At 41.3% G+C, this 27,778-nt stretch overlaps 17 protein-coding genes across 17 annotated transcripts; 9 read left to right on the forward strand and 8 right to left on the reverse strand.

The window, feature by feature from the left end:
* Positions 1-39: 39 nt before the first annotated feature.
* BBOV_I002200 (Lipase maturation factor family protein) lies at positions 40-2,462 on the forward strand. The gene has a single exon (XM_001608820.2). It carries the CDS (start codon positions 103-105, stop codon positions 2,428-2,430), a length of 2,328 nt encoding a protein of 775 aa, XP_001608870.1. The 5' UTR covers positions 40-102; the 3' UTR covers positions 2,431-2,462.
* A 146-nt stretch (positions 2,463-2,608) lies between these two features.
* Positions 2,609-4,510, forward strand: BBOV_I002210 (Sec1 family protein). The gene is made up of 2 exons (XM_001608821.2): positions 2,609-2,701; positions 2,739-4,510. Exons 1-2 carry the CDS (start codon positions 2,674-2,676, stop codon positions 4,499-4,501), a joined length of 1,791 nt encoding a protein of 596 aa, XP_001608871.1. The 5' UTR covers positions 2,609-2,673; the 3' UTR covers positions 4,502-4,510.
* A 72-nt stretch (positions 4,511-4,582) lies between these two features.
* Positions 4,583-6,766, reverse strand: BBOV_I002220 (uncharacterized protein). Its single transcript, XM_001608822.2, has one exon. The coding sequence runs from the start codon at positions 6,719-6,721 to the stop codon at positions 4,748-4,750; it is 1,974 nt and encodes a 657-aa protein (XP_001608872.1). The 5' UTR covers positions 6,722-6,766; the 3' UTR covers positions 4,583-4,747.
* A 367-nt stretch (positions 6,767-7,133) lies between these two features.
* BBOV_I002230 (uncharacterized protein) lies at positions 7,134-9,503 on the reverse strand. The gene is made up of 2 exons (XM_001608823.2): positions 7,369-9,503; positions 7,134-7,333 (listed from the first exon to the last, which is right to left on the reverse strand). Exons 1-2 carry the CDS (start codon positions 9,459-9,461, stop codon positions 7,165-7,167), a joined length of 2,262 nt encoding a protein of 753 aa, XP_001608873.2. The 5' UTR covers positions 9,462-9,503; the 3' UTR covers positions 7,134-7,164.
* A 197-nt stretch (positions 9,504-9,700) lies between these two features.
* BBOV_I002240 (Ribosomal L18p/L5e family protein) lies at positions 9,701-10,365 on the reverse strand. Its single transcript, XM_001608824.2, has 4 exons — positions 10,242-10,365; positions 9,969-10,206; positions 9,811-9,931; positions 9,701-9,773 (listed from the first exon to the last, which is right to left on the reverse strand). Exons 1-4 carry the CDS (start codon positions 10,338-10,340, stop codon positions 9,713-9,715), a joined length of 519 nt encoding a protein of 172 aa, XP_001608874.1. The 5' UTR covers positions 10,341-10,365; the 3' UTR covers positions 9,701-9,712.
* A 312-nt stretch (positions 10,366-10,677) lies between these two features.
* BBOV_I002250 (uncharacterized protein) lies at positions 10,678-11,289 on the forward strand. Its single transcript, XM_001608825.2, has one exon. It carries the CDS (start codon positions 10,709-10,711, stop codon positions 11,285-11,287), a length of 579 nt encoding a protein of 192 aa, XP_001608875.1. The 5' UTR covers positions 10,678-10,708; the 3' UTR covers positions 11,288-11,289.
* A 19-nt stretch (positions 11,290-11,308) lies between these two features.
* Positions 11,309-11,660, forward strand: BBOV_I002260 (uncharacterized protein). The gene has a single exon (XM_001608826.2). It carries the CDS (start codon positions 11,311-11,313, stop codon positions 11,641-11,643), a length of 333 nt encoding a protein of 110 aa, XP_001608876.1. The 5' UTR covers positions 11,309-11,310; the 3' UTR covers positions 11,644-11,660.
* A 139-nt stretch (positions 11,661-11,799) lies between these two features.
* BBOV_I002270 (Ring finger domain family protein) lies at positions 11,800-13,854 on the reverse strand. The gene is made up of 2 exons (XM_001608827.2): positions 12,792-13,854; positions 11,800-12,757 (listed from the first exon to the last, which is right to left on the reverse strand). Exons 1-2 carry the CDS (start codon positions 13,842-13,844, stop codon positions 11,831-11,833), a joined length of 1,980 nt encoding a protein of 659 aa, XP_001608877.1. The 5' UTR covers positions 13,845-13,854; the 3' UTR covers positions 11,800-11,830.
* A 121-nt stretch (positions 13,855-13,975) lies between these two features.
* BBOV_I002280 (uncharacterized protein) lies at positions 13,976-15,016 on the forward strand. Its single transcript, XM_001608828.2, has 6 exons — positions 13,976-14,072; positions 14,111-14,183; positions 14,358-14,414; positions 14,450-14,514; positions 14,550-14,831; positions 14,867-15,016. The coding sequence occupies exons 1-6, from the start codon at positions 13,996-13,998 to the stop codon at positions 15,000-15,002; spliced, it is 690 nt and encodes a 229-aa protein (XP_001608878.2). The 5' UTR covers positions 13,976-13,995; the 3' UTR covers positions 15,003-15,016.
* A 67-nt stretch (positions 15,017-15,083) lies between these two features.
* BBOV_I002290 (uncharacterized protein) lies at positions 15,084-15,853 on the forward strand. Its single transcript, XM_001608829.2, has 3 exons — positions 15,084-15,161; positions 15,198-15,612; positions 15,734-15,853. Exons 1-3 carry the CDS (start codon positions 15,108-15,110, stop codon positions 15,850-15,852), a joined length of 588 nt encoding a protein of 195 aa, XP_001608879.1. The 5' UTR covers positions 15,084-15,107; the 3' UTR covers position 15,853.
* A 2-nt stretch (positions 15,854-15,855) lies between these two features.
* On the reverse strand, positions 15,856-16,542 carry BBOV_I002295 (uncharacterized protein). The gene is made up of 3 exons (XM_051767946.1): positions 16,332-16,542; positions 16,022-16,272; positions 15,856-15,911 (listed from the first exon to the last, which is right to left on the reverse strand). Exons 1-3 carry the CDS (start codon positions 16,503-16,505, stop codon positions 15,857-15,859), a joined length of 480 nt encoding a protein of 159 aa, XP_051623873.1. The 5' UTR covers positions 16,506-16,542; the 3' UTR covers position 15,856.
* A 10-nt stretch (positions 16,543-16,552) lies between these two features.
* Positions 16,553-18,404, reverse strand: BBOV_I002300 (RhoGAP domain containing protein). Its single transcript, XM_001608830.2, has 3 exons — positions 18,261-18,404; positions 17,886-18,112; positions 16,553-17,691 (listed from the first exon to the last, which is right to left on the reverse strand). Exons 1-3 carry the CDS (start codon positions 18,377-18,379, stop codon positions 16,583-16,585), a joined length of 1,455 nt encoding a protein of 484 aa, XP_001608880.1. The 5' UTR covers positions 18,380-18,404; the 3' UTR covers positions 16,553-16,582.
* A 306-nt stretch (positions 18,405-18,710) lies between these two features.
* On the reverse strand, positions 18,711-20,543 carry BBOV_I002310 (uncharacterized protein). Its single transcript, XM_001608831.2, has 10 exons — positions 20,394-20,543; positions 20,196-20,354; positions 20,086-20,158; positions 19,989-20,051; positions 19,918-19,952; positions 19,836-19,882; positions 19,648-19,723; positions 19,560-19,611; positions 19,443-19,525; positions 18,711-19,404 (listed from the first exon to the last, which is right to left on the reverse strand). Exons 1-10 carry the CDS (start codon positions 20,532-20,534, stop codon positions 18,721-18,723), a joined length of 1,413 nt encoding a protein of 470 aa, XP_001608881.1. The 5' UTR covers positions 20,535-20,543; the 3' UTR covers positions 18,711-18,720.
* A 1,033-nt stretch (positions 20,544-21,576) lies between these two features.
* BBOV_I002320 (AP2 domain family protein) lies at positions 21,577-23,209 on the forward strand. Its single transcript, XM_001608832.2, has one exon. The coding sequence runs from the start codon at positions 21,719-21,721 to the stop codon at positions 23,177-23,179; it is 1,461 nt and encodes a 486-aa protein (XP_001608882.1). The 5' UTR covers positions 21,577-21,718; the 3' UTR covers positions 23,180-23,209.
* A 6-nt stretch (positions 23,210-23,215) lies between these two features.
* BBOV_I002330 (flavodoxin and oxidoreductase NAD-binding domain containing protein) lies at positions 23,216-25,435 on the forward strand. Its single transcript, XM_001608833.2, has 6 exons — positions 23,216-23,543; positions 23,580-23,687; positions 23,731-24,043; positions 24,081-24,724; positions 24,761-25,287; positions 25,324-25,435. Exons 1-6 carry the CDS (start codon positions 23,229-23,231, stop codon positions 25,427-25,429), a joined length of 2,013 nt encoding a protein of 670 aa, XP_001608883.2. The 5' UTR covers positions 23,216-23,228; the 3' UTR covers positions 25,430-25,435.
* Positions 25,436-25,449: 14 nt separating this feature from the next.
* BBOV_I002340 (Phosphoadenosine phosphosulfate reductase family protein) lies at positions 25,450-26,720 on the reverse strand. The gene is made up of 4 exons (XM_001608834.2): positions 26,533-26,720; positions 26,373-26,491; positions 26,051-26,156; positions 25,450-25,910 (listed from the first exon to the last, which is right to left on the reverse strand). Exons 1-4 carry the CDS (start codon positions 26,709-26,711, stop codon positions 25,517-25,519), a joined length of 798 nt encoding a protein of 265 aa, XP_001608884.2. The 5' UTR covers positions 26,712-26,720; the 3' UTR covers positions 25,450-25,516.
* A 78-nt stretch (positions 26,721-26,798) lies between these two features.
* Positions 26,799-27,606, forward strand: BBOV_I002350 (putative Polyadenylate-binding protein 2). The gene is made up of 6 exons (XM_001608835.1): positions 26,799-26,916; positions 26,955-27,041; positions 27,085-27,191; positions 27,252-27,339; positions 27,378-27,466; positions 27,503-27,606. Exons 1-6 carry the CDS (start codon positions 26,860-26,862, stop codon positions 27,564-27,566), a joined length of 492 nt encoding a protein of 163 aa, XP_001608885.1. The 5' UTR covers positions 26,799-26,859; the 3' UTR covers positions 27,567-27,606.
* Positions 27,607-27,778: the final 172 nt, after the last annotated feature.

Below are 27,778 nucleotides of genomic sequence, written 5' to 3' on the forward strand. Positions count from 1 at the left end.
TATCATCACACATCGGTATTAATATAACCGGACGAGTAGTAGACAGGACGCGTTAGACACGCCTGCCATACAACTCGTGCTTCAACCACTCCTCGGAGAGGAATGGAGAAACAGAGCACGAATAAAGGCGTGGAAACGCCGCCACCTATAGATGATCTTGAACAGAATGAACCCTCCGCAGAGGATAATCTGCTGGGAGGCTTCGATCCTTTACACTCGCCGTGCCACCCTTTCTTCATCAGCCGTGATATCTTTGTACGTATACTATGTATAATATTTTTTGTATCTTTCCTTGGACACTACAACCAAGATCCAGGACTTATCGGAGACCATGGTGTGTGGCCTGCAAGGGAGCATTTAACGGATGCCTCCAATGAAACGGGCTTCACGATGTTCAACCTCGCAGGGTTTCTGCCTAATAACGATGTATACATCTGTGTGTTGGCAATTGTAGGTATGATACTCAGTCTCGTCATGTTGTGTACGCATATGGCCGGAACATGGATGTGTTTGGCATTATGGCTGATCAAGCTCGCGCTCATCACCATGCGATCTACGCTGCCCAAGCACAACATCGACCTGCTGCTACTGGAAGTTGGATTCTTAGCAGCATTGTTGTATTCACCGTTCGCTTTCTTTGGATATGAACACAAGGAATGGGGAGTGCCGTCAACGTCAAGATGGTCGTACTACTTCCTCCTATACAGAGGAATGTTCTGCGCCGGTGTCGACAGGATTCGCCAAGGTGAGGATCCCACGGAAGCTGGAAGCGATGACCTGAAGAATCTTATGGAAGCAATACCGTTGTCATCAACAATTACGCAAATGGTATACGACTTTCTATCAGGGTCATCAGTTCTCACTACCATCATCAGTAGTACACCCCTTTTCGTTGAGCTTGTGGCTTCAGTGTCACTGATCATACCTATAAGGAAATGCAGAATTATCGGAGGTTTCGTGGCACTATTCTATACACTGTTCCTGGGATGCGTAAGTGAAAACGGTAGCTATTACCTATTACTGGCATCAACCTCTATATTGTGCTTCGACGATTACTTCTGGGAAGAAATCGGTTGCGGATTCCTAAACAGTCTTGTCAAGCACGAAGCGGAACATACACTAGAGGATCTAGCAGAAAGTAGACAGGATGATGAAAGCGCACCAATACCAGATTCCAACTCGATACCGATGACCACGCCACAATCGCTTAAGGAAACTATAATTAACCTGTTGACATATAAGCGCGAGAAGCAATGGCTTGGGAAGACGTTGTTCTCAAGAGACTCGTTCGGTATCGAGATGACAGAAGGCAACTATCACAAATGGCAAAGGGCTATACAAGTTATACTCATATGTGGTATCTCCATGTTCGTACTGGATATCATGGTAGAACGTAATAGCCATGGAACTAATGCAATCGTTGTTTTCTTCCTTTCATTGCTGTTGCAGGTACAGTGTAACGTACTCGGTACGCGTTCGTCATATCTCAAAGTAGCAGGAACGTTGTTTGCGATACATATGTGGCTAGTGATAGAAATGATGATAGGCGGCGTACACTGGTGGAACGCACTGTTGTGGATAGGTACCGCAGAACTGCAACTTGGTTTATGCAACTCCAAGACAAACTTCTACACAGTGGCTAACCTTATGATACAGTCGGTACTAGGTCTTATAATCTTGTACTATGCCGTGCCAGTTGTTATCTTGTCGCTTAAAAGTAAAGCTAACAAGGCATCGATCATGGCGCCATTCGGTATCGTCAACAGATATGATAGCTCAGAGGTCATTGGAGAACGTGCTCCAGATGTTATCATCCAGGGTACCAGCGATGATATAGTTACCACCGGAACAAAATGGAAGTCATACGGGTTGCATACAGTACCAACAGACCCTGATTCGTTGACAGTTAATAACGGAGGGTACGTATATGAAATAGACAACCTGCTCAGGGATGTGGCCAAAAAGCAACAAGGAGAACAAGCTACAGTAATGCCAAGATTCTTGCTGTCGTTGCTTAGAGCCCTGTTGCTAAACAAGCCTGCTGCCTTAGGGTTGTTCGCAACTAACCCTTTCAGAGAGTCGCCACCCAAATACGTCAGGGTAATACAATACAACTATACCATATCAGGGGCACGTGGGAAACCATGGCACATCAGAAGAAAACGTACCCAAATCGTCCCGCCACTCACATTAAGGGAGGCATCTGAAATTACTACAGAAAAAGAAACAAGTGAAACTAAACAAGAAGAAAAACAAACAGATACAGTTGAAACTAACCATGTTGAACATGGTAAAGAAACTAAACATTTAAAAGGATTGCAAGAGGAGGATAAGAGCTCACTGGGTGAAGCACAATCCCCCGTTCACCAAGTAATCCAAGAAATATCTGCAAACAACAGACATAGTGGTACCGCACAGCCAGTGGCTTGAGCGTCGAACCACAAATAAGCATCAACACAGGTGCTATTTGTAATATCGTAATTTTAAACTTACACACCGAATATAGATACCAAGTACAGTAGTGTCTACAAAGTGCCAACGCGCGTCGTTGCAAGAAAATAGACTCAGTAAAATATACACACCTCTATAATATATATAATGAAGCTTAATAGTGGCATAATCCACTATCGATAAAGACATTTAAACGTTGCCCCGAAGTGTATACCAGAAAAAATGTCGCTCAAAGTAAAAGCCAAAGAGCGTAAGTTAACACTAAAGGAGATATTCATCTTATACAGGCCTTATCTGGGCAATCAGACAAGTAGTCGTGCCCTATGGAAGGGTAATGCTGCTGGTAGATAATAGAAGCCTACGCATAGTATCAGCCTGCTGCTCAGTTAGTGACCTGTTAGACGAAGGAGTCGACCTCGTGGAACTGATTGATAAGAAAAGGCAACCCATGAGATCTAAAACCGCACTATATTTACTTAGCGATGATTATCAATCAGTGTCATATTTTGTCAAAGATTTCACACCAGGAAAGGAACTATACAAAGCAGCATATCTAATGTTCAATGGGCACATGGAAGATGATAGAGCACTGCGTCAAATTGCAGAAAAGGTTGATATGAAGCGTATATTAGCATGTATGGAACTACACCTGAACTTCCTACCATATGAAAATCGTTTGTTCCATGGAAATCTGGGATTCACTATCCTGGATCTGTATCCTAGTCACCATGGTAATATCATACACAGTATCGCATCACGAATAGCGTCAGTATGCTCTACAATGGGAGCACTGCCACAAATAAGGTACCACGCAGCACCCAATGGACTCCCTGAGTTAGTAGCAAAGGCAACGCAAAAACTGATCAACTGTACCACTCCCGAGGATACACCGGCAACAGATGACCTATTGCTTATCGTAGATAGGTCATACGATGCTATCGCAATGCATATACACGAATATACATACCAGGCACTCATATACGATGTGCTGAAAATACCCTGCTGCACCGACCCTTTGGACCAAAGGAATGACGATGTTTGGGAATTTGAATTTGTTAATAACATAGGGAAACCTGAGAAACGGACAGCACTATTAACATGTGAAAAGGATGTACTCTGGGAACGATTTAGGCACCAACATATACAAAAGGTTAACGAGCTTGTATCTGAAGAAATTGAACAAATAGCAGGGAATGCAGCATCAGGTGCCTTGGGGAAAACTGCCAATACACAAGAAGTATTGAAGGCAGTGAGGGAACTGCCGAAAACACAATATATGGTGGAAAAATACTGGGCACATGTGGCTTTGACTGAACGGGCATTCGAACAACTGGAGACTGCTAATCTGGTAAAGTTGGGAGCTCTGGAGCAGGCCATAGCAACAAATACTGATACTGGTGGTGGTAAATATAGCCATACCAAAGCATTGCAACAGCTGGCGAATGTTTTATCAGATGTTGAAGTGCTAGATGAATTAAAAGCTAGGCTCATACTGCTGTACATGGCAGCGTACAGAAATGTAACGATAAAGCATGTGAACGAGCTTATCACAGCCGCAACCATCGCCCCGAGTTACGCAACTATTATACAAAAGTTCGATGAATTGAATTTAGGGCCACCGCCATTAGAAGCTACCACTGCAGCATCACCCAGAAATGCTGGTCAGCCACCTAAAATTGTACATAAGCATTATGAAAAAGGAGATGCACACGCATATTATAAGAAACATGGAACAGCTACTGAATATGAACTTTCAAGATACATGCCTGAAATCAGACATGTTATCGGAAGATCGATCGCAGGAACATTGGATAAAGATAGATTTCCCACGTTACATACAGGAACTAGAGAAACAACAGGACAAAAAGCATCAAATAAACGAGTTATGCTATATATGATAGGAGGTATAACATTCGCAGAAATGAGAGTTGTCTGTGATATGGCAGAAAAAACAGGAGTTGATATATACCTAGGAGGTGACACAATAGTAGTACCAAGCGCCCTCATGGATAACATGAAACACGCATTCTCAGCCATGGAAAGGACATGATAATACTTAATTTTCGTAATTATAGAATAGATAAATATATTAATATAATGTAAAAATGCTGAATTCCAAAGTACATTAGTAAACATTGTTGCTATGATCACAAGGGGGCTATTCCTAGATCAATCCACTTGTTATACTGCTTTGCAACAGTGGATTGATTAATAAATATATATATTTTGCACAAGTACACAAAAGAGGGGCAAGTACTTGATTATAAGTCTTTAAGTTGCAGTGAAAACGCTATGTTCATGCCAATAACAATAAAGAAGCCCCTAGTAACAAAGAACTGGGTAAAGCAATGTTGGCACCACTAGAAGCACCGTGCATACCAGATTTGCCACCTGAATGAGGAGTCCATGGGTCATTGCTAATGCCATCCTGTGAACCTTCAGGCACAAAGACCTTGTGAGCTAAACCTTCAAGAGCAGTGGACAACATTTCGATCACTGCAGTGTGAGCAGTAGTGCTCGGTGGCTGAGTGTACAGAGTACGAGCAGTAGGCTCAAAGCTCTTGAGCTCCTCAATAGAAGAAGTCACAGCAGTGTGGAGTACCGATACCAAAGTCATCAAACGCTCCTTGGAATCAACATCAGAAGCAGCTTGAGATAAATTGTACGCATAGGTGCTAACCTCAAGATTCTGACTTATACGAGCCATAGCAGAAGTGAATATTGGATTAATGTCACCAGTGGAAGTTGGAGGTAACCTGTTACCATAGAAACGAAGAATACGGAAAGCAGCTGTAGCAACCATGTTTAACAACGCAGCGTCAGCCTTGAGAGTCATTACCTCAGCTGCTACCTTGGCGTCACCCTCCAATGAACCAGACAACATCCTAATGGCACGGACGTATTCAATGAAGAACCTGTTTGTAGACTCAACGTAGGCAGTGGTTTTCTCAGCAAAGTTAGTAGTATTCTGCGGAAGTGCCACATTGTCAATGTAGTCAGTACCCTTCTCAATGTACTCAATCACACCCTTAACTAAATGGTTCATAGCCTTGGGGAACTGATCGACGTTTACATTGACAGCGGTGGCCATCAAACCATTGACATTAGCCTGGCACATCTGGCCAATGCGCAAGAATGAAACAGATGCAATGTATCCAATCCTAGCACCATCCTCTAACCAGTTGTTGGCCGTAAGTTGGACCAACGGGTCACGAGATGGTAATAAGGACATAAAGTCATTCAAAGCCTCAACGGCAGCCAAATCCGTAAGAACAGTGGCAAGAACACGCTCAGGAGCGGGCTGAGCATTGAGGAATAAGTTTATCGCAGTAATGATGGTCTTAGCAGCAGCAATCGCATTATTGTATTCAATCTTCATTGAAGAATGTTTCAAAAATACAGTAACAAGCTGAGCTACACTACCAATGGGCTTCGATGTAAACTCAGTGTACTCAATGGCATGAGTCAAAGCTGTATGGATCGTAGTACGGCTGGCATCAACGTCACCGGGGCGTGCCAATGATTTACATGAAGCGGATAGCACTTTGTATAAACCACTCAAGATCTCACCGTATTGCTTAAAGGTATGGTGCAAAGTAACACGTACCATCTCATTAAAAGACTTCTTTGACCAGGAATATCCTAAATTCAAGACGTGCTTCACCCATTTGGTGTACTCTGCCTGTTTATTCAACAGATTGGTGACGTAGGTGTCTTGGAGAGGATAGAGAGTTCTGCCGTTTGCCTCACTGCCGTCACCCACGTAAGTGGCCAAGGCGTTGTCATAGTCAGTCTTTCCCTCAACCTCAGCCTCAATAAGAGCAGTCCACTTGTCAGCACCGTTCATAATAAAACCATTGCCAATGACACTGCGCAAATGCTTCACCAACTCTATCTTGCCATTAACATTGCCCTCTATAGCGGCAACCTTGAATTTGCTAATCTCATGGACATAAACACGAGAGTTGGCAACAGCTGCTACGGCAGTGAGAGGAGCAGGGATAGCCGCTACCGGTGCAACCACCAAAGGATTCGGAGGAGTTGGCTCATCGGGAATAGCTGGTGGAACTACATCAACTAGTTCAGGAAGATTGTCTTCAGGCGCTTCTGCGGCAGCACCATCTTGTCCGCCGGCGTTCAAATTATTACCAGCGGGAGCTCCTGCGGCATTGCCAGGCTGACCCTGGTCGTTCATCGCCTCTTGAAGCAATGCTCCGGGAAGTTGGCATAAGCCAATAGTGGCTAGAGGAAGAAACCAAATCGCTTTCATCGTCTAACAATAACTTTATATTATATATATGAAATGAACACTGGTACACTTGAGTATAGAACAGTACCGCTCAAGTACACAGGACCCTCATGAGTCAGAATTGCACATATTGCAGCCGAAGGTGTTATATGCATTGTTTGAAGTGGCGCCTTGAGCCACCGTCCGAGATGTACTAAAACCTAATATTAAGAAGGCAATATCTAGTATGTACCATTTATAACCAAACACAAAAACAACCATAATCCAGCTTGTATTCCTGAGCAAATCAATATTATATCAACCCTGTCATCTGGATTAGAAACAAAGGTCGACGTGCCAAATCACTAGTGTACGTGGAAAACATAATTACATGCCCTGCAACAAACATTCACAGAATGGAATTATACAATGTATTTCACAAGTAAATATATGTTTTCATTTTTTTAAACATTAAACTAGGTCAATCAAAGATCAGGATTAGCATAACGACTAGTAATGCTGTATATATTCATGCTCACAGAAAGATCGTCAAAGCCACGAGACTCAATCCACTGAGCAAAGCCCTTGCTCACCGACTCCTTGTGTTCCGGAGTGCCAACGCCAGATTTGGTGGCGATCCCATCGACCAACACGCTGAAGCTATGTAAGGAAACACATGTTCAACATACCTACGTAAATACGATTGTTCCTGGCATAACGTGTCCATGGCAGGGTCCACTGAAGTCGATGAATTGTCAGCTATACATAAGACTGGAGTCGTAACCCATAACGATTTAATGTAATCCATAGCATTGCGTACCCACGTTTTTACGATAGATATAACACGCATAGGCCGAGATTCCGTAGTACAATGATCTGCATATGTACTCCCAGGGGTTATGTCACCATGACGTAACACAAACTCCCATATAGCAAATAACCACTGCTCGTACTCACGACCAACACGAGTTGATAATGCACGCTCCATATCATAAGTTAAGCGAACACCAGAAAATTGCGCCGCACAAAGTGGCATGAATACGCATTCGTAACCATTCACTAGTGGTATATGAATTAGATACATGGGATCCTTTCCAATACTACGAGTTATCAGGCTGGCCAACCAGTTCCTAGGGGCATAGAGCTTGGTATACGGGACTTGAGTTGTGTCCACTGCCATTAATTCACGGAATTCGCCCAGGCGTAAAGCACCCTCTATATCAACCTTCATCTCATCAAAAATTGTCAAATAAACAGAGGCGCCATCAGGGATAATGACCACAGTGCCAAGATGGCGATTGTCTAGACGAGCTACGGAATCATTGTCACGATAGTACTGCAAGCATGATTTAGATAGAACACTAGAGTCTGGAGTTAAATTGCCAGAAGCACTGTTAGGCCATAAATGTCCAGGGTTTTGTTCAAATCTAGAACTTGTAGAATCATCGGGGCAAGGGGCGTATTCAGAAGGAGCATCACGACACATGTTGGAGTAAATCTTGTAAATATCCCAAAAACGTGTTTCCTGCTCCACATCTTCATGGATAGTGGGATACTGATCATGAATAGTTGCGTGCAATTGGTAATTGTGAGGGCGCTCCGGCTCGTCGTAAAATAAAACCAAAAACTTGGGAAACCAACGACCAGCCTTTAAGTTGTACATCCAAGTCCAACCTGACTTAACTACATTTACTGAACGTAAACGAATGTCGACACCCGCAGAATGCAGTGTAATATATAAGTCGTCGACATCCGATATATCCGATTTCGCAACTGGTATCTGTAAAGACGCGTCGGGAACGCAATCGCGATTAATCAGCTCCAGGGGTAATTCAATATCACCCGAGCGTGCATCGCCCAAAATGCTAGTCTGGCGAAGTGAATGAATGCTGTTAGAGCGATTTGAAACACCACTGTCATCGGTATCATGAGTAGCGGATGACAAGTTTGGAGCAGTATGCGGAGAGTGTTGCGAGATATACAGAGGGCGGTGTGATCCAAAACTTATAGACCTCGATGGATATCCGAAATTATGTGGTATGCCACCAAAAGACACAGTATCTGTGTTGCTACGACCACTATTCAATGTAGGTATATTAGAGCCTAAACTTGGGTCGGGTGTATTACCATTTAAGTAACCTGTTTTCAGGTTATACACAACCCATGAAGGAACGTTTGCATCCGTTTCTGAAGCGTAATCAAACCGCGTGGACGAATTTGATATATTGTCTATAGGGTTACCAGCATCACTAGACAAATCAGCTGCGATATCATCCACTTGATTGTCAGCCGAAGTGCAACTATCAACCGGCATAAGCCGCGCTCCACGAGATATAACAGTATTTTTCCTGTCAAAAATGTTAATGCGAGACTTCACAGACACGTTGCACTCACGTAATTCGCGATCAAATTCAGGTACATAGTCATCAGGAGTAACTGGCGATACTGTGTCCATAGCACCTGTTGGCGATACGCGGTGACGCATCTGCTCATTTAAAGAATTTATAAAATTACGAACTGCATTAGGCTTGCGACTCAAAAGAGCATCCACATCATTGGCACTCATCACAGGGCCAATCTGCACATTCTTGTAACGAGATTTGTTCTCACGAGCCACGTTTGAATTAGTAGGTGTAGATACATCGTTGGTATAACATTCATAACGGTCATGAACAACATGGCGCGACACTGGAGGGCTAGAAGTACCCTTATCGGAAGATGATAAAACAGTATTATCCATTCTTTCCATGGCACTAACGAACCAAATAAAGTACCATCTCATAAAAACGATAACCCAGACATGGTAAAGATCACAAGTCAGACATTAACGTTACGTCCATAGCCACCCAGGTGCACAGAGACACACCTTCAATATATAACATCCATGTCTGCAAACACAAATGTGTAACTAGAAGATTGTTGTTGACTGTATGGCCGTACAGGAAAACTATTATTTGGCCAATAAAGCAGGGAATATCTTCGATAACGCAATAGTAAACCAATGTCTATTACTCGAAGCCATACCAAAATGTGTCAAAAATCTAAGCCAACCTTGCGAGCACCAATCGCTAAAGCCTCGACTCTGCCATGGTACCTAAGTGGACTAATGAACCCGTTGTATCACAACTTACCGGTAACCAGCACGGTCAAATACAACACGCGATATACCCTTTGATCTGGCCTTACGTCCAATCAGTTTCCCAAGCTCATAAGCAGCCTTCACAGTGCCGCCCTTATTGCGCATTATATTTGCTGTGTAATGTCTAGTATCGTGAAGTGTAAAACCTACGATTATTGGTAGGCTCCTGGCCAAATACATTAGACAGATACTTGAAATTGGTAGAAATAAAGCAATGTACGCGTCGTGTAACGTCATCAACTATAGTAGCACACATCTGATTGTTCGATCGTTTCAAAGTTAACCGCAAACGACGTTCACCCTTGACTACATCCTCCGTTAATTGTGGACTGGGAGGGCCTAAAGGCTCAATGTCTACAGCCTCGTCGAATATATCAGCCCAAAATGGCTATAGAATTGTGAATATATAACAGATTGACCTACCCTTTTGTGTAGTTTCCGTGGCTTGGGAGCGCCATTCAACTCACTGCGCCTGGTCAGATCCAAACGCCATTTAACACGTGGTCGACCGTCAGGGCACATCGGCAAGTATGCGCACCGCAGAGACACTAAAGCTAGACATCTTGTGCAGAACGTGAGAATGCAAACCAATAGGGTTACAGAAGGAAGCATCAGCAAACTGATACAAATAATACTGGATCATACCATCATAGACTTCACGGTCAGCAACATGTGATTGATATATCTTTAATAAAAGGGTAGACAACAACTCCTTCTATGTGCTAACAGAAATGTGGATGTCGTATTGAAATCGTGCCGCATACACAGCGTTATTCAATATTAATAGAAGGCAGGTAGATGTGTACCTGATAACCAACATAATGTGTGCGTGAAATTAAGTATCCACAGGGTTTTCATCCTTTGAAATGGATGAAATGTGACCCTGCAAAATGAATTTCGTGAGAACGCAAAACTATAGTGGAGATAAAGCATCCGGAGGACTCATCGATTTTACAAAAGGGTCCTTGGTAGAAGCCAGCAACGACGTGACTAGACCAAAAGAAAGACAAAAGCGTGAAAATAACAATAAAGAGGTACAATTCAAACCCAAGGAACTATTCAGTGATCGTGATATTGAAGGTGTAGTTGAAAATCTAACATCGGCAACTGCTATTGCATCAGCCTTTAGTGAAGAGGATATAGCACATTTAGAAAATCTAGAAAAGAAACGCAATCAGCAGTGGAAAAGACGTAAATTAGAAGAGGAGGAATATGCTAAAGAAGCAGAACGTATACGTAATTCTTTAGGACAAAAGGAAGATATAGACCACTCATCGGACGATAGCAACCTTCCCACGTTAGACACAACTCCATCATTATTCCCCAAAACACAATCACAAATACGGTTAACACCTAAAATATGTGTAATTGAACGTAATATTTCTACAAGGGACACAAATCAACCGAGTTCAATAAACAAATCAAATAACTTACCATTGATAGAAGGTTACTCATCAGACGAGGATTAATTGCTCATAAACAATTCTCCAGTATGATATTGATAGGGCATGTTCTCATGGCAACTAAACGCTACGTACCCCTAGTGCCATACGGTGTCAAAATCAGTAGAAGCTATCGCCAAAGTAAATTGCAACAACGCCTAGCCATGGAAGCATCAAGAAAACAACGCGAAATGAAAGGTATGCTCCTGGACACACGAAAAACACTTATGATGAGCCTTAGGGATAACACAGGTATCAACTGGTACAGAGCAACACAAATATTAAAACATCTTGAAGTACACGCTAGGCAACCTAGTGGAGCATCGCCAGCACTACGTGAAAAAATAACTAAAATCGCTGAAATTGTAAAAGCTGGACGTTAATCGCAAAGTGCATGGTAATAGGACAGTGAAAGTCCATGGCCATAGGGTTGCCTTGAAACAATAGAGTGTATATCTATATCGGAATCGTATAATCATGTTGTAATACTGTATCTACAGTGACTATTCTGACTTTATTAATGCCAAAATATATCGCTTATATAATTTAGATTAATGGTATCAATATTTTTTACGATTCTTGCGAATTGAACCAAGCGTTCAAATCAGACATGCCAGATAAGCTCTCAATGGAAAGTGAACGACTAGGAAAGTACGCATCAGACCAAACGTTATCCTCTATATCAGATGAACTCCATTGACCTAACTCATCAATGCCAACCGTTTTTATTAACCGTTGATCACGTTGCCTACAGTTAGGACATGAAAATTTACGCCTGTTCGTCCAAGCATTGGCGCATTTTTTGTGGAATATGTGGCCACACGTATACCTGAAAACGCTACAACTGTTGCTTTGATCGATTGCTTCCCAACATACTGAGCAAGTCACAGCATCAGATGAAGTAGACGATGGAGAACCTGCCATATCAACGATGTTATATTGTTGAACACCGGGACCCGCAGAAGATTCCACACGGTCCATAGATGTGGAGTCACTAGTGGACAAACAACCCAAAGTAAAATTCCAAAGGTAATTATCGTCATTGTGAGATATACGGTCAAGAGCTTCGTCGTCCATCTCACGTAAAAATCTGCACATCAGAAGGTCACGCTGCTTCGGAGCACAACGTTGCATGGAACGGATTTGACTCCCAGTTAAAATGTCAGTTAACTGAGGCCTTACAGGATCAAGTACAGTTATAACACTGCGCTTACCAACACGAGAGCATTTGCCTTGCCTGGATCTTGTATAATGGTAATCCATAAATGATGTATAGAATTCATCGTGCTTTCTTACCACGTCTACCACACGGAATTGTACACCGTGAAACCTGAATGAATCCCCAATAGCATATGTATAAGCGCTATAACGATGGAAATAAGGCTTGACGTAATCCTTCATAAGGTCATATTCATAAGTACTAGGTAAGGTATCCAACAAAGGAGCCACAGATATCGACTTGCAAACACCTACCATGTCAATACCAATATATATGTCCTGCATGTTATATTATATAATAACATTAACCTACAGTGGAAGGCGTAATTACCCCAAGGCATTTATTAGGGCGAGTGTCTGACACAAAAAAATGTAAATCACGCACAGTTACAAACTGTCCAGCGTGATATACACGAGTAGAAGATCCCAACGTGTTTTGGAGCAAGGCAACGAAAACGTTCTCATAAAAACGGCGTAAGCGGGACCCAAGATCCAGATATGTAGTATCATCTACATTTAGACTGGCTTTGTCCAGTTTTTCCAAGAAAAGCGTCTTCTTAACACAATATGAATCGGTTAGCGAGTTTTGCGAATTAACCCGGAAGGGACCTGATAAACGTTGTTCATCCAGTACATTACGCAACCACATAAGGTAACTGTAACGATGATTCAAAAAGTAGTCCATGCACCGAACAAAATGATTTTTATCACCTGCGTCCCATAACAGAGTTATTCGCTCCAACTCAGGTAAACTGTCATCTAGATGAATGATAGTATCGTCATCGATGTAACCACTTTGGGGTTCACACTTTACAACAACGTAATTTACATACTCATTGCGATCGTCCGATATAGAAAACGCACGGGTAAATGATGCCGCAGCGTTTAGTAAAGTAGATAACATTGTGCCATCCTCAGGAGGTGATGTATGGGATTCATCAATAAGGTGACCTGCGCCTTCCTCCTCTTCATCAGAGGACCATTCAGAAGAATAACTTATACAACGGGAGATGTTTTTCCTCCCGTTATTGGAATTATTCGTTTCATTACATGAAGATATGTATGACCCATAGCTACGCGAAGAGGATGAAGTTCTTTCCTCGGTAGATGCTGCGTACGACGCAGCGGATACGTTGTCAAATGTGGCATCCTGACCGAGGTCATCAAACGTTTCGCATAGTTTTACACGTAGTATTGAGCCTTCAGTAAAGTAACGACGATTACGACAGCATTCATTCAGTGCCCTCGCAAGTGAAGACCTGTTGCCGGTACCACGAGTGGCAAGATGGATACGCTTAAGCACATTCTCTTCAGGAGGAGCGATAAGATTCGTCCCTTCAAATAGACTTATGTCAAGCGATGCCATAATAGTGTAGAATAAACAAATAAATTGTGCTGATGAATAAAGGGGGTCAACAGGTACCGTATAATTAAACGCCCAATTCCTCGACGAGCCATTGAAGCGATGTATAGACATGTGATGATTTTGGGTGTAAATAACCCTTCCGACTTTTATCATGAGGGCTCTTCAGGTGGCTACCTGCCTAGTACTCATCGTATCACCGTACTGGATTGTCTATACCAAATCATCGCTGTAAGCGTATCTCCGTAATTAAACTTACCGATTCACAGAGCACAAAATGTAAATAACGGATGGACCGCATTGCGGTCCTGTGGATACTACGTAGCGGCAAATGCCGTCAAGGTAAGTGTGTAACTGACGAAGGTGATGTTACCTGAACATTCGTCAATATCACGTATATCACCGAAAAGTAGTAACTATATAGATCATAAGTGGATCTAAAGCTATAATTACCAGGGAATTCGTACTGTTACCTATATATGTAAAACTATCGCAATCAATGGATATATGTTTCAGGTATTCATCATGGCAACCGGTATACCGGAGCTTGTAGGTAACTATATCTTCACTGAGGTACGATATGGATCACTGTGATTAACTATATACAGGATATCGTCATGGCAATCCTCAACTCGGCTCTATACCTGGGAATAATGTTGCCTCTGCGCGGGAAGTAGGTTTTGAGTAACGGTATATAATGATCAAAAGGACTAACGCCAGCACTAACGTCAACAATATCGTACTGGGCATTGGCATAGGATGGTCAGTGCCCGAAAATATCGGAAGGACGGTGTTCCAAACCGTCAGCACACTGAGCAACGCAGACGAAACCAATATGTTCCTTTACGAGGCGTTCCAAGCACATTTGCACATACTGGTCTCAATCATCGTTACAGCATTGCTCTTCCTCTGGCAACGTGATAGGTCCAAGAGACCCCTTTGTGCGTTTATGGTCTTTTTAGCAATGATATGCGGACCTACAATGTCAGTGTAAGTCAACAATCTATGTCCCTGAGTGTTTCCAGATTCAACAAAATCGGTGAAGAAGTGGTTATTTCCAACATCATCATAATGGCATCACAAATGGCATTGGCACTCGTTATCGGCACAATTGTCAAACGTATGCACAACTGGATCCAGACAACGGAGAAACGGGCGTAATGTCGTATTTGATTATGCCACACACTAACGTCTCACTTAACGGGCGATACGACGTAGAGTCTGAATCACCGACTATTAAAAGTCAATCTATAAAATTATAAAGTTATGTGCTTCATATTTAAAATGGGTTCTAAGGAACAGAAGGCATTGATAGCCGTGGTAAGAAAGTAGGAATCATGTAGATAGCCACTGCAGGCCAACGGATCGGAAGACATTGAATTTGTCACTGTTGTCGACGTACTAAGACGTGCAGGAGTCACAGTAACAGTGGCATCAGTACATAAAAGCAAAGATGTGGTAATGGCTCACGGAACAAAGATTACAGCAGATGCCGCCATCGATGACGTCGCAAAAAAGACTTTTGACCTCATCGTTGTACCAGGAGGTTTGCCAGGGTCCACACACTGCGCTGAGTCTACGACGCTAATCAAAATGCTCAACCAACATAAAGATGGCAACCGTTACTATGCAGCAATATGTGCAGCACCAGCCGTGGTACTCGCAGCTGGTGGTATTCTGGACAAGCAGACTGCTGCCGTTGCATACCCAGGGTTCGAAGATGCCCTACCATACGTCGGTAAAGGTCGTGTTTGTGTGTCTGGAAAATGCGGTATGTTTGTTACACAACGTGTTGATTTATGTACTTGCTATTATTAACCAATATACCAAACTTTGAGTGGACAAATTGCATCGCGTGATATATTTCTCACATTAAATATATTTCATTGCAGTAACTTCAAAGGCACCGGGCACGGCAATGGAGTTTGCGCTCAAACTAGTAGAACTGCTTTGCGGCGTCCAAAAGAAAGAGCAACTCAAAGTAGGAATGCTCGTGCATGCCGATATCTGAGTTACTAAGTACTGGTACTAAGTGACTCCGGAATCCTCTTCAACAAATACAGGAGTCGCCTGAACAAAAATGTTTAAAAGTAGAAATATACATTCTAAACAGCTGTATAAATTTGCAAAGGAAACAACATCTTTAATTGTCTACGGCAAAAGCCAATATTAAAACCTACCCGTATATGCATAAAAAGACAGATATTAGTGGTACATGGAAGTGATGGGCGTGAATTCGTGAAAGGTCCTCACCAGTCGATAGAACCGACTTCAAACTGATGTACAACAAGTGATTAAATTCATTATCATGTAAAAATGATGGCCCAGAAACCGTACGATTTTTTCGTATAAAGGTAGTCAAACGCTTTATGAAACGTGAACTTGTGCATATAGATTTCATAAAAGCACTTGAACGGTATTGACTTTTGTTCTGAAACAAGTTAAGGTTATACACAAAAGTTCGAAAAAATTATGAAACAGAAAACCTACACGATAAACCAAACGCTGTAATAACTTCAAATCAAAACAAATCCATTTATAAAGTATATCAAAGCGTTTGTTAGGTGCTCCAGTCGCGCCTTTAGTTGGCAGTCCTTTAGAAACGGGCTGCTTTACACATTTAGCGTTAGCGACAGCAGCGAGTTTTAAACCATTCTTACCCATCGAAAGGTGATGTATAAAAAGAATGTAGTAATGGTAACCTGCGACGATAAAGGATGGCGAAAATAGGGTACACAGCCTCACTCCTCAATCTCAGTGATATCCTCAGGCTCCTCATCATCCATAGAAGGGTGAATGGGTCGAGGTGAAGGCACATCAGGCTTAGCACTGCCATCCTTCTGAGCCTCCCTGCGCTGTTTCACTCGCTGTATCTCCTCACGAGCACGCATAGAAGGTGATTTACTTAACGGTGGACCAGATGATGATTTAGCGTTATCAGAACGCTTATCATGTTTGGAACGAACAGATGCCTGCTCTTCAGCTGGTTGAGAACGCTTGAAAAATATATCTGGCTTCTCTATCATAGTACCCAGAACCATCTCACCAGACGACATCACCTTAGAGCAATATGTATCCGGAGAAAGTGGCCTAAAAAATGAACCAGCAAGAATTTTAGATATAGCACGAACTGTCATATGATTCTTAGATGCACGACGAGCTATAGCGCGTAGTGTCTTTATGACACATAGAATACAGTCCTTCTGAATACTGGAAAATTCACTAATCACCTTAGCAATCATCTTCACCAACTCATCATCAGTGTTGCCTTGTAAAAGCGCATTCTTGAACGTAATGTAACCAGATGGCCCGATCAAACCACCAACGTGACTATCGATTATCAGTTTGAATAACGCTACCGCCGCTTCGGCAGACTCAATCTTACAACCCTCACCGTAATTCTCAAGATTATCTACAGCAGTGTACAGAACATCGGGAGTGCATTGGATATTGAGTAAATTAGGAGTGTCGATCACATCCGAAGATATCAATTTCTCCAGAACATGAGAAACTACTGGCGGAATGAGAGGGAATCCCTTAAAAGGACGACCAACACGTTGCGCTAAAATCCACATTTCAGTACCAAACACCGAAAGAGGTGTCGATATACCTAAAGCAATCTCCTCGGCACGCTGTACTGCATATGGAAAGTTGCGAAGCATGTTCTTGGTGTCCAACTTTATACGCTTCAACAATTCACCCAACTGGTCCACAAACTCCAACTTCTCCCAAACACGCAAGCCAGCAAATGGTGAAACACATGTAAGAGCCGTCTTAGTTGTATAAGCAGAATGTACAAGATACACCTTAACCAGGTTCTTCTTAGAAGCCTTAGGAAGCATGTCGTACCCTAGAAAAGATAAAGGAATGCACGGTGCCATGCAAATAGAATTCACTTGACAAAGAATAAATGCATGTGGGACATAATGATAATATTCAACGAGTAGAAAATACAATGAAAAACTATTGACATGGTCCCTAGTATGAATATATAAAAATAATAGAGAACTAATATCACAGGGACTAATAATGTAAAAAACTTACACTGGTTCACGAAGTTATAGGAGTTGTAATCAGACCAAGTAGTGCATGTTTGACATACTATCAAAGAATATTTCGATGAACAGTGACGATCCATCTTCTTGACCATGAGCCGTAATGCATCTTCATGGTTCTCACAAATACGAGCAGAAATCGATGGAACAATCAAAACAACTGAATTACCCACTGGATCCTTCCCCAAATATGTCACTAAATTAGGCTCATCAAACCTGCAAAAGAAAATATTTACCGAACTATATGATTGAATGAATCCATGGCATGGCATTATCCAATACACATCAAGATAATATCCAATAGATATATTACACATCAATTACCAACGTTATCTGGTATGCAAGTGTAACAATATCAACGTACCCATCCTCCTTAAAATCCTCCGCAAGCATCTGTATGTAAGTACTTCCATACTGCTCAATTGGCTCTACATCGGAGTCATATGGAACTTTATAAAAATTAAAAGCGGATGTAAATGACATCCTTAGGAATTTTGTTAACAGAACAATGGATATGACAAATGAATGCCAACAGGTTCAAGCACCATCATAATCGCACTCGCAAGAGTGCCAAAGTACCAAAAAGAAATAGAATAGGTTCATGTGTACATCCATTTGAATAAACTCGCATATTTAACCCAATACGTAATCACGAGAGATCATATACGACAATATGTCATTATATTGTCTAGTAAATGTTACATAAAGCATAATAATTGTTGCATTTCAATTATGTCGACCATTGTCAATTAAAGCTTATTAATCTAAATGTACACGATTAAGTAATATACTGTCTCTATATGAGATATCATGAATAATTTTCATCACGAAGGTCTTGGAGGCTTGAACCGACCTTCCATCATCCAGAATGCAGGAGTATTAGGCTTATCAGGAGTTGTAGATGTAATGCACGATGTTACCTCATTAGACATGTATTGACGAGTGACAAGCTGAATGCGCTGACTAGCATTCTCCGGCTTGTCTGAACCCTGGTAGTACGCGGATACAGCCTCGTCAAGAGCCTTCTGCTCCTCGTGCTTACGAATGGCATCAGGAGAACCGTTGCGCAAAGATGCAGCAAAACGATGGCGAGCGTTGGTGGCATACATTCGGTCATCAATTTCTCTACGAACAAACTTATAGGCCTTAACGGCATCCTTGTGTAACCTGGTAGATGTGTCATAACGCTCCACCAATTCATCCAATATCTCTTTACCAACAGCCTCGGCAGCACGAACCTTAGCAGATAACTCCTCAATCTCCTCGCTTAGACTCTGGTGCTTGGCAATCATCTCCTGGCGTTTCGCAGCCAATGTAGTATCAGGATCAGCAATGTTAAACTTAACGGGAAGAGTATGTACAATTTGTAAACGAGTTGAATGATACGATTTCGCAGCTTCACGCTGCTCTTTTACCAATGATGCGGATATGTCGGCATAAGCATGATGTAAACCAATCTGCTTAGTAAAGACTGATTTGCAACGTTCAAGGGCTATTGTAAATGGATCCTGTGATGTATATAGTGAACAAGTGAAAAAACCATTACCAAAGATGAAGGAGAAGATGAAGTTGGAGTCGATAACGAGAGAACAAAAGGAGAGTTCACGATATCCTTACCCATCAGAGTAACTGAGAGACATTTAAACGATTATCAATAACCTACCACGCAATTGACTGAATTGGCTATTTGGTTCAGTCTGACACATCACACGGTGCTATATAACTATGACCGCTAATAACAGCAAACCTACTTGACCGTTATTACAGTCATAAGTTGATAGTAACTTCCCCGTGCCTAAACATGTGACCACGAAAGGAGTTCCACCCCTGGTATAAGTATATTTCATCTAACAAGGATTTTAACTAGGGTGTCACATACTGAAGGGTCCGAAAACGTAACACCATGAACCATGTGAAATGATGTAGTTTCCGCACGTACCTACGCAGCAGATTGCCAAATCCATCCATGGCTTCAATAATGAACTCCTGCTTAAACTATTTCACTGGAGATTAAATTATACCTTTTGATCAGTTTGATAACCATTTTGAGGTATGCCTACAGTACGGTCAAAATGACATAACAAAAACCAACATGTTAGAATACTGGTGTATGGAGATGCTTCAGCTGGCTCTATTGCAATTTTGAAAGGTGATCCTATTACATATGAATGATCCTAGAAACGAGATACCTGCTATATGCGGACCAGAGGGAAGGGTAATAGACAACATCCATGAACCAGCGATATCCACCATGTAACGTAGCTGAATAAGATAGTTCCACTCATACACACTGATTTACCTTATAATGACTACTGTCAACAGCAGTTATATGCACATCCCGCTCTACAGGTTGCTCCTTAGGGTTGAATATATTGCCAGTATACGATAATCGAGCAATTATATTCGGCGCATTTCCGGTAATATGATGACCATTAGTGTCGAACAACTCTATAATACCCTGTGTGTAAATTTTTATAGTCATATTATGCTAACATACCTCTAGACATCTGCCTGCAAGTCCGCCACGAAAGGCAGAACCCCTATGGCGACACAAAGAAGGACACACATCAATGTTTTTATGTATGTTGCGATCAAAAAACGGTCCGGTTAATAGACCGCTCTCTAAGTCTAACTCCATGACCTAAATATTAAGTGCTTCTTGCAGTAATGCACTCACAAATAGGGGTAAGGACCGCAGGTGCAGAATAAAATTATCATAACAAAGTCTAACAGTTGTTATAAACGCTTAAATATTGTTATACCATAATATATGACTTGACATTGTTAACAGCACTTTGAAAATTCAATAACCTTCAGACATCAAATGAAGATGTCAATGTATCGCATAAAATGGGTTTTACCATTGCATTTATGTTAGTATATAACGATCGTAGATATATAACGCGTGAATATGCGCCTATATACCGAAAAGACATACGCTGCAGTTAGATTCTAAAAAGCATGGGCTCAATGGAGCATTATGTTAATAGACATCCTACGTAGACCATTCTCAGATGTGATTCAATAAAAATAATAACACATAAAGCTTACAATGTAGATACATGCTTCCAAAGAATGGAAGACACTGTCGTACACCCATGAAGAAGTACGCCTTTATGGAAGATGGACCCGTTAGTCTGATTATCAAACGTCCAAGTAGTAATGATGGTTATCTGTAACATCTAACGAAAATAATAAATGTCACACACGCGTGGACTACTAAGTATTAATAGTTTGCCTCACAGTAGTATGGTTCATACCGTCATTAACAATCGCGCACACACGGTGACGCAGTCTAAAATAGGTAGTACATGGTGTTGTATATTATATAATAAAGCGCAATTAGGCGCTGTCATCGTGTTTTTTAGCAATTGAATGACGCATGTGGTGACATGATGTGCGCGTAATGGATGTCAACTCGATGATTGTACCATACGCAATATAGATCAGTAGTGGAACAATCTTGTCACTTCGTGAACACTACGAATCTGTCACTCTGCGTTATGGCATCTAGACGCATAAGTGGACATCAACGGAACCCTCAGGATTCTACTATCGGTGCACATTATAGGAGAGGCACACGTGTTATATATTAATATTTGGTTATGCGTTTTTACGCTTGTAAAACTAGTGTGGGTAAAAACGTATAAGGAACAGTGTCTTTACATTTAAAGCGTGACCAATGTCATGTCAGATGCTGAAGACTCCCCTCAATGTTTACCCTAAAAGAACAATTGTAGGGATTTATATAATTTAACATTCGATATATATACCATATAATTCAGGGGGATTCTATTCATTGAGATCATAAAGAACATCAGGATGCTAGTATTCAACCCTGCTACCTACCAACAAACTGGATTCCCTCAATCACCAGAGACTAAAACAACAGAACCCTCATTCGTGCATGACGAGCCAACTAGATCGATATGGGCTCCTCCTGTGAAACCCTTGCCTAATGGAACCAATCAAGCTTTCTTCTTTATGTACCAAATGAAACTGTTAAATACCCTTGGTCTAGTTAAATCTGTATGTAGACCTTGGGGAACTCTACCTCACGGAAACGATTTTGCATACCACTTCAATCAAATAGCTACTACAAACAATATGAGCTTGCTACAGGGTTATGAATCGATATTCAGTGCCATCTATGATAGGTTTGACGCCGAGGCTGCAGACCCCGATGATGCGATCGCATCATTGTGGGCACAAGTAGCAGATGTGGATTATTTCAAAATAATATATCGACTTGAGTGTATGAGGAATAATACTCCATTTGATAATAAAAGCTACAATGAAATGCTTGAGAGGACAGTAAACAATGTGGAACTTCAAGGTGACCTCGATCAAACAATAGGAGTTAGCAAATTCGACGAAATACCATCATGGAATAAATTCAACTGGGAATATAAAAATAGACAATATTCGCTGACACCATATGAAGAAGAAGGTGGATTGCACTCCGATGTTGATATGGACATTGCAGCAGCATTTAATGTCGCTGAACAGTATGATGACGAATCATTCTACAACCCTGAATACCTAGACGCAGAAATGAACGCCATTGAATTGGAAGAAAGGATGAGGCAACTCAGCTCAATGCAAGAAGCTGTTATCCAAGAAACACATAGGATCTATAACACGCGGAGCCAGAATGAATTTGATAAACTGGTTATGCAGGTCGTTTCTAAGCCTCGTGATGCGCAAGGTTTGCGTAATATAAAACAAAATAGAACTTCACGCACGTCATCTTCGGAATCCAGAGTTAGCACCAGACAAAGATCAAGTGCTAGAAAGTCTAACAATTATGATCCGGATTACGCTGGCGAATACGGAATAAAACCGCTCTCCGGTCGTAGGAAATCTGATGAATCCAGAAGGGGTAAAAAGAGGCGTGCAGATTCACCCCGTGGTCCTAATACAGCACCTAAAGCTCCATCATCGGGAAGGTCGGATGCATCACATGAAGACCATGCTGCCTCCAGGTGTAACAATGTAGTGTCAGCCAGTGTATCGTTCGACAAACGACAGCAGAGATACATGGCTCAATGGAAGACTAGGGAAGGCACCAAGCATTCCAAGTCATTTTATGCAAAAAGATATGATTCGTCGGTGATGGCACGTAAACACGCAGAGCTATACAAGACGTACGTACTCCAGCACCGTGACAACGATGGAGATATCATGGAAGAACCTACATATGAAAGATTGGCCGCCAACAATTTCAGGGATCTAGATTACATAAACGTGACAGATTCTAACTATATGGATGACATGGAGTAAATTAAAATAGTGTACATAAGACAACAGACTTATTATATAAATAACTATTATGTCTAACAATAATAAAGCTATTTTCATGATTATAACGTCCACGGTTTTGTTTTACGTTGCGTATTACGTCTGGAATAGTAACAGCGAAAGCACAGATGACGCGAACAAAAAAGAGAACGATAATGAAACTAACAATAATACCACTGAGAAAGCCTCAAATACGAATATAGAAGCGGATAATGCCGATGTGTCGAAGAAAATAGTCGTATACTATGGCAGTCAAACCGGTACAGCAGAGAGATTCGCCAAAACCCTTGCACATCGGCTAGCAGACTGGAACTCAATATTCCAAAGATCTAGCGTCAATCTAGAGGTGTGTGATACAGTAGACAAAGCAAATAATACTTAGGAATTCGATGAACACGATCTACTCCGCCCTAATACCATCGCCATATTTCTAATAGCAACGCATGATGATGGACACTTTCCAGACAATGCTGAAAGATTTGTAAGATGGGTAGGTTGTCTTCTTTATCAACTTTGTTCAACTAAATTAACAGCTAAGGTTAATGGAAGACGAATCCAAAAGACTGGAATGTCTTGAATATTGTATCTTCGGACTGGGTAGCACTGAGTATCCTCAGTTTAATAATGCATCCAAAAATCTCAACAATATATTGATCAATCTGGGTGCCAAAGCACTTTTACCAATAAAATTGGGTGACGATGCAACCGATTTAAAAAGTGACTTTGAAGAATGGTCACGAGATGTATGCAATGCCTTGGCAAAAAGGCTCGTGATAGAGCCTGTTTCAGAAACATTTTACGAAAAACCATTACTCGTAAGCCTAAAAGAAACCTGGAGGGATTGCGGTAAGATTTAATACTGCGTGATATAATATAATTACAGTGCCGTTAGAGTTAAGATATCTGTCCAAAGATCAGATAAAGAGCGATTGTACACCCATAAGTGCTACTGTTGTATGCAAGCAGCAATGGCAATGTGTAGATCATGTGGTTATCGATAACATCAATATGACACCAGAAAGTGAAGAGACGACAAATATGCTAACAATCGAATCATATGGTGAATTCAATGCAGCTGAAACGATAAACGTATTGTATGCAAATCCTCCTAAGGTTGTATCGTATTTCATGGATAAACTAAATATAAAAGAACAAGATATGGAAAAGCTCATCACATTTGTACCGAGATATGCAACAGTAGACACACAAATGAACTTTGAAGCCCCGTTCCCAATACCATGCACAATTGGTGATGCATTGCGTTATTATTTGGACCTCACGGGATTGCCGGATGAAGAAACGTTACGTAACTTGGGGACATTCTTGCAAAGCAACCACTCATGTCAATACCTCAATAAACTCTTCAAGAGAAAAGCTTTGATGAAAATAATGAAAGAGGAATTGCACTTGACGCTGCAAGAGTTTATTGAAATTTTTATGCATGATGCAATATTCAACATTGGAGGCTTTTTACAAATTATACCCAAGAAGGTAACAAAAGCATATACTGTATCTTCCCATCCAAAGGTAGGAAACGTGAAACCCAGTTTCATCATTACGTAGACAAACAAGATTGATTTAACAATAAAACTTGTTAAGAAAAGGAATTTTACTTTCAAAACATTCAAATCGAGAATTCAAAAGGAGATCGGCTACGAAGTAAGGCCAGGCACGGAAAAAATGTTCGCTTTGCATCGCATGTATAAAGGAGCTTGTACTCATTATTTGTGTTCGCTCCAAAAGGGGGATGTAGTAAAACTATACAAGAGACCATCTGCTTTCAGCCTAATCAGCGATATATTCGATAAGCCATTGGTCATGATAGCAAACGGGTCAGGCATCGCACCATTCAGAGCATTGTGGCAACAGGGGAACACAACGCACCGACGCATAATATTCTTCGGTTTCAGAGATGAGCAACATATCTTGTATAAGGAAGAAATTGAAGGTTTAAAGAACATGCCGAACTACAGTGTAAACATCGCACTTTCTAGAACCGGAAAGCACGAATACGTACAACATATATTACGAAACCACATTATCCAAGTGCAAGATATTCTAAACTCAAGCGGATTGATATACGTGTGTGGGTGAGTATTTTTGACAATGTTATACATCTGATGTAGGAGCAAAGCCATGGGTGCCCAGGTCAAAGCAATGCTTCAACATTTTCTGAAGATTGACATTGCTGTGCTAAAAACGCAACAAAAATATGTCGAAGAACTTTGGTAGATTTTCCAAAGGTAGCTGGTAAAAACTACAGCGATACTGGTCTAATGGTCCCGATAATCAAAACGTGGAATTCAAAAATGAATTGTATCATGTGGAACTTTCTAACTTGTGTGAAGCTTTGTTACGTCCAAAACGTTCCAGAGACCAATCGTCTAGGGTATAAGCTGGAGCATACGTACCGTCTGGCTTCCTTAAATAAGGGTTAGCTACCGTATCTTCTGTCCCCCCTATTGAAGTGTATCCAACATCATATAGACTACAGTACTCTAAAGAAAAAAGCCTCAAGAAGTTCCAGACGTCACCGTATCCCCAGTGTAATATAGGATGGATACGGTGGAACTTGATCCCATCGACGCAACCTTCTTCCACTTCGCTTAGTGAACCTTTTGCAAAATCGCTATCTCGGCAGCCAAGAATATACCCCTTTTTGCTTCCAGAAGACAGCCGAGGTATGCCTTTATTCCATGGTCCCTCTATAACACTGCCGCAATTGAATCATAATGTCGTTTAGACAATATCATATAACTTAATGCTCGATAAACATTATGTACCAGATGAACCAATGGTATGAAACATTGAAGGATAAATAAAGATTAACCCAATCTGCACATATAGACCTACCTCACTGAAAAATTATACTTAGTACCAGTCTTTAAAATGAAATCGTTTATATCGGAGAATAGTCGCTCGTCCGGATCCTTAAAAAATACTACATTAAGAGGGCTACCTGCTTATAGATATACTCTTTTGCATTATTAATATGCGAGACAATTTAAAAGGTTATTTGAAATGGAGCTTTAAAATCGTATTTAGATTATAGGAAACAGAAAGATTAGGCATATATAAAAAAATACAGTTCGTAATCATCATGAATATAGGAATCTACAATTCACCGCATTTCAACATAGCTTTATAGTTGAATACCGTTTTGTTGGTGTCCTACCTGATGCTGATAATTTTGATTGAGGGTTCCAAAGTGTCGCCAAACGATGTAAGTGTAAAATCGCAACGGAATCTTTACCGCCGTTAAAAGATACATATACGTTACCATAACCCAAATCGCTACAATAGTGTCAAATAAATATAAAAAGTGAGTATCATACCTATAAGATTGCCATAGAAGTTTCAAACTGCGTTCAATTAGGGACACTAGTCGATCCGAGTCACCATCACGTAGAACATGGCGTTGGAGGGGAGCTGAAAGAATCCGACTGAATCTCTCTAGCTTTTCCCACGCCTGTGACATTTTACATTGAAATACCGTGTAGATGTAATGATGCATACGCAACCAACCCGCTACAAAACCCCTTCACGCCTCGCAAGTGCGGCGAACTCTAAAAGCGGACAAAATATGTCATAGAATCAACAAAATTTATTATATTAATAAGTTAATTTTATAATAATATAGAATCATAGCTAATGATCGCAATATGGAGACCAACGGTGCTGAGATGGTCATCCTGGATGATGAACTCAAGAAATTACAGGTTTGATTATCATGATGAAATAACAGTAATTCTATTAGGGAATGACAGAATGTCAAATGGCAGATGAATCGGCAGATCAAGAGGAAAATGACGAAGTTGACCGTAGATCAATATATGTAGGAAATGTAAGTGTGATTCCAACGAACATCGGTCATTGTTCTGCCATAGGTAGACTACTCCACTAAACCACATGATCTTCAAGAATTTTTTAAGGCTTCTGGTCAAATAAATAGAATTACCATTATGGTAGATAAGTGGACTGGTAAGCCCAAAGGGTAAGTATAGGGATATATATAATCGATTTTTCCCTTATTTGACGGAGAAATATTTTGCAGGTATGCTTATATTGAGTTTGCGAGTGAAGATGCCGTTAACAATGCCGTTATGCTTAATGATTGTCTCTTCAAGGAACGGATAATTAAGGTAAAGTGGTTATGTAACCGTTATTCAATACCATTCAGGTCATACCAAAAAGGAAAAACATTCCTGGTTATAATAGGAAGCGTGCACAGCCAAGTCGTGGACGCGGACGGGGTTTCCGTCCAATGAGGTAAGAGTAGGCAATGTGTATGTGAACGTGTTGTAGAGGAGGACGGTATAATACACACTACCGCGGTGGTTACCGTGGAGGCTATGGGAAACCCTATTAATGTATTATTCAAAAAGGGCTAGTGTGTGACCTAACAGCACAGGACACGTCCTACAGCTTGTCATTATCCCATCACACCCCGCTCATCCCCATTCATTCCCTGCCATATGTCGGCGCATTCCGCAGTTCAGACGGTATAGACACTTGTGCGCTACTGGAGACGATTGGTCATTGACTTGACTCTGACTAATATAGATATAGACGTCCCACTCG

Source organism: Babesia bovis, chromosome 1 (assembly GCF_000165395.2).
Source record: "Babesia bovis T2Bo chromosome 1, whole genome shotgun sequence".
NCBI lineage: Eukaryota > Apicomplexa > Aconoidasida > Piroplasmida > Babesiidae > Babesia > Babesia bovis.